This window comes from Agrilus planipennis, unplaced genomic scaffold (genome assembly GCF_000699045.2).
Source record: "Agrilus planipennis isolate EAB-ADULT unplaced genomic scaffold, Apla_2.0 scaffold363, whole genome shotgun sequence".
NCBI classification, from domain to species: domain Eukaryota; kingdom Metazoa; phylum Arthropoda; class Insecta; order Coleoptera; family Buprestidae; genus Agrilus; species Agrilus planipennis.
This window is the reverse complement of record NW_020439263.1, coordinates 7,238-19,592: the sequence shown is the minus strand read 5'-3', so window position 1 is coordinate 19,592 and position 12,355 is coordinate 7,238. Positions and strand designations below refer to the sequence as shown.

Genomic DNA, 12,355 nt, shown 5'->3' with positions numbered 1-12,355 from the left:
TATATGGATATATATTAAAATTCTATTGCACTGGTTTCTTGCACTGTCTGTACAAATATGCCGTTATTCTTATTTTTTATAAAATTTGCTCACAAACACAGTTATCTGCTTGCAATTAAATAAAATAAATGGTTACGATATTTTACGTGCAGAAGTGCCGTGTGACCATCATGCACTTGACAATATTTATTCAAAAATTAATAAATACACTAACATCTGTTATTTTGTTAAAATACCCTCGTATATAGTACGTAACACCTACTGTGTATAATACTATAAATATATCAGCATATAATCATCGTAAGCATTATGTTTGATGACTCGTTAACCTTCTGGAAAAGACACCGGCAGATAATTATGCAACTGATCTACGTAGTAAACTGTTGGAACTCGACGGTATTTAAACAAACTGTTATACATGAAAATGCACCTCTTGTTGTAGGCGGATGATGAAAATATGTGAACAAAAAAGGTTATAATTGGGAAGGTAGCTACCTATTATAGAAACAGTGGCAGAACAAAGAACTTTGTGGAGACCAACTAGGAAAAGGACAGATATGATGGTAGGACATCTTCTGAGACATAAAGGGTTAGAGACATTTTATAAATCAATATTAGATATAAAAGGTAGATAAGTCGTCAGTCCTAAGACTGGGTGGACACGCACCTCCACTCTTTCCCATCCTGAGCTAATCTTCGCATTTCCCTAAAACTAGAACATCCGACATAATTTATGAACAGTAAAATCTAGGTCTATCTCTACTCCTCCTAACTCCTGTTTCTGCCTCTAATATGTCTCTGACTAGACTTTCATTCCTGAGAAGGTGTCTACTAACCTATCTCGCCTATTTGTTATTGTCTTCCATAGAGTCCTCTGTTCTCCTATTCATTCTAATACCTCTCCATTTCTCGGTATCTACAATATCCTCATCATTTGCCTGTAACACCACATTTCGAAAGCTTGTAACCTTTCCTTTTCCGCCGCACCCACAGTCCATGTTTCGCATCCGTACAGCACCGCGTTCCAAACATACACCGTCATAAATCTTTTTCGAATTTCTAAATTAATCGTTCGCGAGCATAGAAGTGACTTTATTTTATTGAAGGCAACTCAACCCTACGTTTTCCTTTATCCTGCTTTACATCCCTACTACTCCTTCCATCCTGACATACCTGACTTCCTAAATACCTAAAATCAGTCCCTTCTTCTAATTTTTCGTCTCCTACCTTTATATTCGCTCTTTCCCTACCTTTTCTTCCCTTGCATAACGGTATTTTTGTTTTAAATTTTTTATTTTATAATAAGAATTTGAAAAACTTGTGGAAATTTCAAACTTATTAATTCGCATGAGTACAATATCGTCTTCATTACTTAGAATTTGGAGGGCACCGATTCGAATCTGGGACGGTATAGTATGGTCTAAATTTTTTATGATTTTCTAGGATTGTCTAAAAATAGTCTTCATCTAGCGGTTTTGTCATGTCTTGTCGTGGCCCTCTGTTCTCATATTCTTTCTAATACCTGTTCATTTCTGACCTCTATCCACAGTATCCTCTTCATTCGTCTGTAACACCACATTTCGAACGCTTTTAACCTTTTCTTTAGAGGTAGACCTAGATTAGATTACTGTTCACATATAGTTATAAATGTGGGATGTTCTAATTCAGAGAAATGCGAAGATTAGCTTAGGATAGGAAAGAGTGGAAGTGCGTATCCAACCAGTCTTAGGACTAACCACCCAATGACCATCATGATGATGATTATAATACTCAAAGTAGTGAATATAGACCAATGTATTACAAAAAAAAATGCAATATTTGTGCAACCATATATATTCAAAAATTAACTTTTGAAATTGTGAGAGATTGATAATCCTTTATCGAATTACGTTGTACTTATTTTTAGTATTAATTTTTAATATTTCTTGTGAACAAAATCTAAAATCCATATGAGATTTTTAGGGACTTATTACAAATGAATGTCTCACTAAAACTACTTGCGTTAGTAAACCATCCTACCACAAAACTAGCGTTCCAATAATTTTAGCGAAACGCGAAGATTCGGGCATCATATATGTGCCAATGTCTTAAAACTTGTCTTTTATCAAGGCCTATTTCTATTGCTCTTTTATGAATGTTTAAAAAGATGTTTTATGATCGATTATTTCATGTTACTCGAAAACATAAAATAAAACTATAGCCTATAATCCACACACTACAAAAAGAAAATAAATATAAAAATATGTCTTGCATAATTTGTTTAAGTATTCATTCTTTCGATTTTATTGCAAGTTCAAAGATCAACATTCATTAATAATCAATCATCATGTTCACAGTCAATAGACGTAGACAATTATCAATCAATAGAACATTTTAAGTATTTATGGTCACGTATTCACTATAGATACAACTATTATCTATTTCGATAATAAACGTAGTATTAAATAAGTTGGTAAATATTTGTTGTTTCTTAATTTATTTTATAACGAGAACATGGGAATTTACTAGTTTAGCTATTTGTATGCTGAAGTGTCGATGTATCTTTATTCAAATATAATATGTATTTATTTTGAAGTTTGAGTTAACAATGCAATTGGATTAGATTAGATACTACGATTTATTTCGACTCAAAAGGATATATTCCATAAGGAATGAGAGAGACGTTTCAGTCAGTAACGTTTGTGGCTCTTATCATATTAATTATCTAAATCGAAAGCTAACGAACCTTTGGTTCAACTAGATGAGATATGTTTTTAAAGCAGAATTATATTGGTTTCTTTACCTTAGTAAACATACAAAATGAGAAAATAATTTTTTATTTTCATCTAATAAACTTGTACAATTTTAATTTAATTGACAACTCTCCCATTTGAACTAGCCGTAGGGTAGCTACTCAAAATTATTTTTGTAAAATTGGAATGATCATTGAAAAGGGTCACAAAATTTAGTGTCTGAAATAGAATATGAATATTTTTTGAGTGAAAATAAATTGTAGTATTTTCAGCTATTTCAATACCCCAACTATGTAAAACTGGAAATGATTATAATTTAAGATATTGTGGTGTGCTAAAAAATACGTATAATCCAAAATTCCTAGAAAACGATTCGAAAAACTTCATTTACCCAAAGCTAAAGAAACTATGGATTCCATTTGTTTCTCTTATTACAATATGTAAAAGATCGGAAACAAAATGGGGTTGTAAATATTTTGATATAAAATTATTGATGTTGATTTTACATCAATAAAATCATTTACAACCCTATTTTGTTTCTGATCTTTCACACTAATCAAACTATTTTGGCATCAGTGTTTTTTTTCCAATTAAATTGAAGAAACTATAACATAAAAATAGAAAAACCATATCTCAATCACTGCAAACAGAAAAATATGAATCATACTCAATCATCGCAGCTGGTGATATAATGTAAACACCACTATATTAGTCTAAAAAAACTCCAATATCTAAAAAATGTGCAATTGCCTGCAAGGTTTTCATAAAAAATATTTTATACCTTAGTAAATGTAGAAAATTAAATAGGTACTACAAAAAAAGTATTTATTTGAAAAAAGTATTTTGAAAATACGTATTTTGCATTTAGCATTTCAAAAACGAAAGGGAAATCTATTTTGTATTTTACATTTGAAATAACAAATCAAAAAAGTATTTGCATTTTGTATTTAAATACATACTTTTAAAAAATCATTTTGTACATCTTTAGATAAGACACTTTCTTAGACATGAATTAGAGATGTAGTATTAATGTAAAATCCGGAGTTACGAGGAGTAAAGGTAAACCTAGGCTAGATTTTCGAAGGATTAGACATTAAAAATTTTTTAAACCCCTTTAATGGTATCAATTGTTACAACCTCCTATCAAGGTTTCTCAGAATATTCTGTGCAAAATTATTTTGTTAACTTCGTCATTAAATTACGTCTTTTCACAAATCTTAACTACTGTCACGCCGTAAAATATTATTGTCCTCGTAGGTATATTAAAAATACGCTAAAATTAATAAGGTTTCAGCTGATTATTATTGTCTGTTTTTTAAATATATTTAATCTGAACAAAAGTTAATGATGTTTTTTTTTATATTCAGGTTGGAAAAGAAGTAGCACATCCGGGTATCGCAAATGATTTTGACGATGAAGATGCTCAAAAGTACTACACCTACTACCAATGGGTCTGCTTTGTCTTGTTCTTTCAGGTAAAATAAATTCTATTTTATCTAATAATAAACTGTAATTGTACCGTAAGTTATATTTCTCTTACTTTTTTGTATGAAACATAGAAGACGGAGCTGATCATAATAATGCCGATATTTTCCAGACCTACAGCAGATGAGAAGCGAGAAGTTGCAAGTAGAATCGATTGAAATGATAGGGCTCGTGACGTAATGTGAGTGCGTGATTTGATGGAGAATGCAAGAAGGGGAGATCTCTAGTTACATCAAGTGCACTTTTGTTATGTGAACGTTTCTGGAACTGAAAGTGAAAATCGAATAATTTTCTGCTCTAATTTTTCGCAATCGCAGTACGAAAATGTATCAGCTCTTGAGTTGTCTCAAAGAATATNCTTATTACAATATGTAAAAGATCGGAAACAAAATGGGGTTGTAAATATTTTGATATAAAATTATTGATGTTGATTTTACATCAATAAAATCATTTACAACCCTATTTTGTTTCTGATCTTTCACACTAATCAAACTATTTTGGCATCAGTGTTTTTTTTCCAATTAAATTGAAGAAACTATAACATAAAAATAGAAAAACCATATCTCAATCACTGCAAACAGAAAAATATGAATCATACTCAATCATCGCAGCTGGTGATATAATGTAAACACCACTATATTAGTCTAAAAAAACTCCAATATCTAAAAAATGTGCAATTGCCTGCAAGGTTTTCATAAAAAATATTTTATACCTTAGTAAATGTAGAAAATTAAATAGGTACTACAAAAAAAGTATTTATTTGAAAAAAGTATTTTGAAAATACGTATTTTGCATTTAGCATTTCAAAAACGAAAGGGAAATCTATTTTGTATTTTACATTTGAAATAACAAATCAAAAAAGTATTTGCATTTTGTATTTAAATACATACTTTTAAAAAATCATTTTGTACATCTTTAGATAAGACACTTTCTTAGACATGAATTAGAGATGTAGTATTAATGTAAAATCCGGAGTTACGAGGAGTAAAGGTAAACCTAGGCTAGATTTTCGAAGGATTAGACATTAAAAATTTTTTAAACCCCTTTAATGGTATCAATTGTTACAACCTCCTATCAAGGTTTCTCAGAATATTCTGTGCAAAATTATTTTGTTAACTTCGTCATTAAATTACGTCTTTTCACAAATCTTAACTACTGTCACGCCGTAAAATATTATTGTCCTCGTAGGTATATTAAAAATACGCTAAAATTAATAAGGTTTCAGCTGATTATTATTGTCTGTTTTTTAAATATATTTAATCTGAACAAAAGTTAATGATGTTTTTTTTTATATTCAGGTTGGAAAAGAAGTAGCACATCCGGGTATCGCAAATGATTTTGACGATGAAGATGCTCAAAAGTACTACACCTACTACCAATGGGTCTGCTTTGTCTTGTTCTTTCAGGTAAAATAAATTCTATTTTATCTAATAATAAACTGTAATTGTACCGTAAGTTATATTTCTCTTACTTTTTTGTATGAAACATAGAAGACGGATTAAAAATAGAACTTTTTAGTTGTTGTCAAAAATAGAAATCTACTACTTTTTTTAAAGAAATTACAGTGGCTAGTCCAATGAAACCGTGACAGTGTAATAATCAGGCGAAGCTGTGGTTTCACTTGAGCTAATTGTGGCTTTTGTAGTTTTTATTCTTTCTTATTTGTCAGGTTTTTGTTTTACTGAAACGAATCTAAGAAGCGCTTGAAATAAATCGAATGCGAAAAACGCTTGAAACTGAATTACATCAAAAATACATTACGTAAATAAATGAAGATCTTTTTTTGATCATAAACCATTTTAGAAGTACTGAAAAAAAATAAGGTGGATTCCAAAAAAGTTTGGATCGCTTTTAAAGTAATAGTAATATTTATTTACTATTATTGAATACAAAATAATTAATCTTGTTGAAGACGGTGCCAAGCCAAGTCGAAACAAAATGAAGGAGTTGTTAATGATCGGCCTCCCCTAGTAATCTTTTTCTGTAATTTTGTATGCAATTTATGCATTTTTATAAAGATTACCATTCGTACTAATAATTAAGTACTTACCACCTTATTTGTTGTATTTCATATATGTAAGTAAATTATTAGATTGTTTGGTATTGGATTTGCCCTTTTTTTCACCTTTTCAGTCCTCTAAGGATTTGTGAGGTTGGTTTCAATTTTTTTAATGCGCAGAACAATTAATCAGTGTATTGTTGCATAATCAAATACCTTTTCGACTATTCACTAAATTTATTTAATTATTTATCAATTTAATCAACACCATTATTATTAATTAATTATTAATTCATTTCTTTATCGCACACTTCGTCGCTTCTTCGCTCTTTCTCCTTCACTTTGTATCACTTGTACGTGACACAGTTTGCTGGGTTGCCTGCACGTGACACTGTATGTTGGGTTGTCTGCACGTGGCACTGTATGCTGGGTTGCCTACATGTGACAATAAAAAGACTATGTAACAAGCTTGGCCACCGAAGAGCGACTTAACTTGGTTTAATTTATTAAGAAAACACTGCTGAATCAGTTTTAATTCAATTTAAAAGGTCTGAGAATATTCTCTTCAAAATATCGCTCACATCGACTGCGAAATATCATTAAAAAAAATTAAACCAGTATGTACTCCTCGAATTGAGAGTCTTTTGTAACAAAATATAAATTTCAAAAGTAATTACAATTATAAAATATAATTAGCATTCAGAGAACATACTTTATAAATAATGTAGTTTAGGGTGCAAAAATGTAATAATTTCATTTTTTCAGGGACTAGCTTGTTACACTCCTAAATTCCTATGGGATATTTGGGAAGGTGGACTTATGAAAACCTTAGTTATGGGATTGCATATAGGCATCTGCCATGAAAAAGAAAAGAAGACGAAGAAAAAAATTTTAATCGAATATTTAATGCAGCATTTAAAGGTAATTTTTAATTTCCATTTCTATCAGTAAACCCATTTCTTTATATACACTAGTAGTGAATTGAGAACTGAACACAGGGATATTTTATTAAATGCAATCATCAAATTGCGGTATCATCATTTGAAGAATACGACCTGGTATAGGAAAATCTTGTTATAATTAATTATGTAATATACACAAATCCACTAACTACAATTTAAAGCGTTTAGGGAGTGTTATGCTTTATTTAAAAAAGATTTTAAAAGTTCGGTTAGTTTAGGACAGTTTCCAGAGAGGCAGGTAAGATTTTCAAATAAACGTGGTTGAAAAAACTTTGTAAAATCTGTAACTTTAATCCTTTTCAACACATTTTTCCACCACGGTGTCGAACATAAAATTCTTAGAATAACTGCACAAAAAGAATCGTGGATATTTCATTTGTAAATGGCAAGACATTGACCTAAGTAATGGTTGAGATTTAGTAATTACTTTAATGAATAGGTCAAAGGAACACTGGATTTGTTTGACGTAGGATACATGTAGATGGTGTTTCATTGTGTCTTAAAATGTCATTTTCACTTAACTGTTCGCGCTTGTTCAATTATGTATTTTAATGCAACGTCGACATTATTTAATTATGTTATGTCCACTAGGACAAAGGCAGACAGGAAACACTTTTATCAGGGTAATAAAGCAAAATTTCCTTACAACTTTCTTTCTTTACCAAAAACAGAAAGTATAATCCTCACNTTTCTATCAGTAAACCCATTTCTTTATATATACTAGTAGTGAATTGAGAACTGAACACAGGGATATTTTATTAAATGCAATCATCAAATTGCGGTATCATCATTTGAAGAATACGACCTGGTATAGGAAAATCTTGTTATAATTAATTATGTAATATACACAAATCCACTAACTACAATTTAAAGCGTTTAGGGAGTGTTATGCTTTATTTAAAAAAGATTTTAAAAGTTCGGTTAGTTTAGGACAGTTTCCAGAGAGGCAGGTAAGATTTTCAAATAAACGTGGTTGAAAAAACTTTGTAAAATCTGTAACTTTAATCCTTTTCAACACATTTTTCCACCACGGTGTCGAACATAAAATTCTTAGAATAACTGCACAAAAAGAATCGTGGATATTTCATTTGTAAATGGCAAGACATTGACCTAAGTAATGGTTGAGATTTAGTAATTACTTTAATGAATAGGTCAAAGGAACACTGGATTTGTTTGACGTAGGATACATGTAGATGGTGTTTCATTGTGTCTTAAAATGTCATTTTCACTTAACTGTTCGCGCTTGTTCAATTATGTATTTTAATGCAACGTCGACATTATTTAATTATGTTATGTCCACTAGGACAAAGGCAGACAGGAAACACTTTTATCAGGGTAATAAAGCAAAATTTCCTTACAACTTTCTTTCTTTACCAAAAACAGAAAGTATAATCCTCACAGAAATAGCTCTGTCTAAATCTGTTGTCTTCAACCATAGTCGTATTTGTCAAGAACTGTTAAATGTTAAAAAATATAGATACACAAAAAGTAGGGTTTCAAAATGATGGACTTTCCTATTTCCGGAGGAATTAAAACATTTTTTGTTTAAGGAATATTTCCCCAAATCTTTTTGCCTTTTCTCTTATAATAAAAAAGAAACTGCAAATACTTCTTTTTGTAAGTATATTTGTGTTTATTTGGCTAGAGTTCTGAAAACGGATACCCTCTGATTGGCTTCAAAATTTTACCACGTAGATACTCCTTTTATGGACTAGATAATGATACCTAAAAGGATTTTTGACGACTCTAACGTAAAGGGGTAACAATGCATCATTAGGGCTACAGGTTATGTATTAAGTTATACAAGTTGAATGTCTTTACACAGTAAGGTCAGTTTGGTAACGCCCGTTTGGTAATCATATAAGTACATAGTTGAATTTTTTGGGGGTGGGGAGTAACTGCTATACACCTTAACCCAACCTACCTAATGTAACAAAACACAAAATAACCTAATTCATGTTAGGTTAAGTTAGGGTTGGTGACAGTTCCGCCCTCCACCATTTTGTTAAAAAATCTGGGTAGTGCTTTTAAGAGGTATAAAAACACTATGTGATAAAAACTTGAAGGCAATAAGTAAAAGAGCTTTCTTTTCCAGCAATGTATTTTGAAGTTATCATCTTAGAGAAAAATATAATTATTTTGCCCTTTTCCATTCTAGTCGCAAAAATCCTTTTAGGTATCATCATCTAAGCAGTCCATAAAAGAGCCATTATCATAAGGTCGTCAGTCCTAAGACTGGTTAGACACGTACTCCCACTCTTTCCTATCCTGGGCTAAACTTCGCATTTCCCTAAAACTGAAACAACCCACATCCTTAACTATTTGCGAATAGTAATCTAATCTATGTCTACCTCTACTCCTCTTAACTCCTTTTCCTTCATGCCCGAGAAGGTGCCCTACCAGCTTATCTCGCCTATTTCTTATTGACTTCCATAGAGTCTTTTGTTCTCCTATCCTTTCTAATATCTCATCATTTCTAACCTTCTCTATCGACGGTATTCTCACCATGAGCCTGTAACACCACAACCTTAACAGTTCGCCAGCATAGAAGTGACTTCCGTCCTGACTTCCTAAATACCGAAAATCGGCCACTAATTTTTCGTATCCTTTCTTTATATTCGCTCTTTCCCTACTTTTTCTTCCCTTACATACCAGTATTTATGGTTTTCTTTTATCTTCATACTATAATGTTCGTGGGTTTAACAAAATTAACTTTTAAGACTGATAATAACAAAACTATTTGTTTACACTAATTATTAATGTATCACTATTCACTGCGCTATTTATTTCACTGCTATCACTGTCAATTTATTTCTCTACTCACTTCTGCAACGGTCAATTTATTTCTTCTCCCTCTCGGCGATTTTCTCTTCCTTTAAATACTCTTTTGTTTCCTTTCGGGAACTTTCTGGAAACGTCCGGAAAGTTTCTTTTTATTTAACCTGTTTAACTGTTTTCCCAGAACGCAGGTACGACACACACATTTATAAATACGTCGCACATGAAGAAAGGCGCCCGCGGCTAGTCGGCGAATCGATAAACCGCTCATACACACGTATGCCCGTTTGCTCGCTGCAATACAATACTGCTTTATCAATACCGCTTCCTTTTTATTTAAAATTATCTCTAACACCTTCTTGCTAGATGCTAATACTGCTATATCATCTGCAAATCTAAGCATACTAATCTTTTGATCGCGTCTTCAATGTGTAGATTAAAAAGTAGCTATGACAGTGTGCATCCACTGTCTGACTCCCTTCCTAATGTTTACTTCTCTACATTGCAGCTCTAGCTCTAGAACTGCCTGTTGCTCTTTATACAAACTAAGTACACTCTTCTACCTCTATAACTCATCCCTACATTTTTAAGTATATTTAACATCTTGTCCCATTTAAAATCGTCAAAATCTTTTTCTAAATCTACAAGTCTTAAAAGAGTGTTGTGGTAAAAATTTGAAACCAATCGGTAGGACCCCCTTTTCGGAACTGCAACCTTAAAAAGATTTGGAAGATTATAGTAATTGTTTAAAAAAGAATGGCTACGCTAAAACGTTTTGGAATACGACAGTAACTGTCAACATTTCTATTGACGCTAGTAAATCCGTATTGGTTTTCTCGCACAACACCCTCCAAAACCGAAGAAATATAATGTTAAAAAATAAAAATTTTGATTTCATTAATTTTTCAATTGGGTAGTCTTTCAGTTTCAGAAAGGCTTTACGAATGGTATAACACACCTTGTATAGTGTACATCGTACATATATAACAATAAGCAAAACTTTGAAATTTTTTTACCAAACTTGGCACAATTTCATGATTCAATGTCAACGGGAAGAACCTACAGGATTTGATTCCATTGCGAGTGTCAAAATGTGCGGCATAAACGGCCGTATCATTTGATTGCGTTGACTTACAAGTTTGATTATTTCACATCTCCAAGGGATTTCGGGCCTGTGTATTTGATATAAATTTCAACTTGCTAAAGAGGGTCTCGACAGACAGGCAGACGAAGTGATCCTGTAAGAGTTCCTGTTTTTTTTCTGAGGTACGGAACCCTAAAAAAAAATTAAACCTTTAAAAAATCTTTGGTTTGGCCTTACAAATAACTTATCAAAAGTTCATGAATACAAACAAATGGTCACAACAGTTAGAGGTGGTCAAAGATGACGAAAAGCAATCTTTCTGAAATAACGTTTTCTCGGTTCCACATGTCATAAACTATTGGTTCTACATAAATTTTGTATGGGATCTTTTTTATGCAGATTTATCTTACAAACAAATTTTATAATAAACAAAATTAATGTATGCAATTTACGAGATATTTCAGAAAATGTTTTTCGTCACCTGCAATTTTTGTAGCCGTCCAGTAGACTCTATGGCCTTTGATAAATTATTTGTAAGGCCAAAATGAAAAAAGTACGGCGGGAAACTCCTCTTGTAATATACGATAATGTAATATTACTAAACATACATATTTCAATTTAGAAATTATAACGAAAAATATTCTAGATAATAGTGCAATATCTTACTCAAAAACGTTTATTATACGGAACTGATAACTTGAAAATAAAATCTGTAATTTCACTTTATAATCTGCAATGCAATTTTGTTTTTATCTTACTTTACTATTAAAATAAATATAAGTACCTGTATTAAATATTTTTGTGAAAGTTCATTCACATGCAAACTAAACTTCAATGACCCTTCAAGTTCGTGATCTAAAAACGAAATGTAATTTTAATTCGCTAGTTTTTTGTCGACCTTTAGGAAATTGGTAAGTACATAATATAGAGTAACGCTTTAAAATCTGGGAAGTAATTTTAACCGACAAAGAAGGAGCAAAAAGTTAATGACCACAATATTATAATAAATCTCTTACCATCAATTTTTTACATCACACAGTAATCGATACTTCTTATAGAAAAAATAGTCGAATTAAGCTTTGTCACTCGCAAAGAAAAATATAACATAATTTTATGTATAACAATACCTCAATACATGGAGAAATGGATGATGATTTATATCAGCGTATAGGTTTGTGCCAAAAATGTTCATCATCATAAGGTCGTCAGTCCTAACACTGGTTGGACACGTACCTCCGCTCTTTCCTATCCTGGGCTAAACTTCGCATTTCCCTAAAACTAGAACAGCCCACATCCTTAACTATTTGCGAACAGT

At 31.5% G+C, this 12,355-nt stretch overlaps 1 protein-coding gene across 2 annotated transcripts in view; it reads left to right on the top strand.

Moving 5' to 3' along the window:
• The window catches only part of LOC108742739 (innexin inx1), a 20,034-nt gene extending 12,209 nt beyond the window's left edge, over window positions 1–7,825 (top strand). Inside the window, exons 2-3 of one of the 2 annotated variants that reach the window (XM_025978266.1) lie at window positions 4,100–4,207; window positions 6,982–7,825. In XM_025978266.1, coding sequence (XP_025834051.1) covers window positions 4,100–4,207; window positions 6,982–7,167 — 294 coding nt within the window. In that variant the 3' untranslated portion in view covers window positions 7,168–7,825. The remainder of the gene's footprint in view (window positions 1–4,099; window positions 4,208–6,981) is intronic. The other variant, XM_025978265.1, reaches the window with a different exon arrangement.
• The last annotated feature ends 4,530 nt before the right edge of the window (window positions 7,826–12,355 follow it).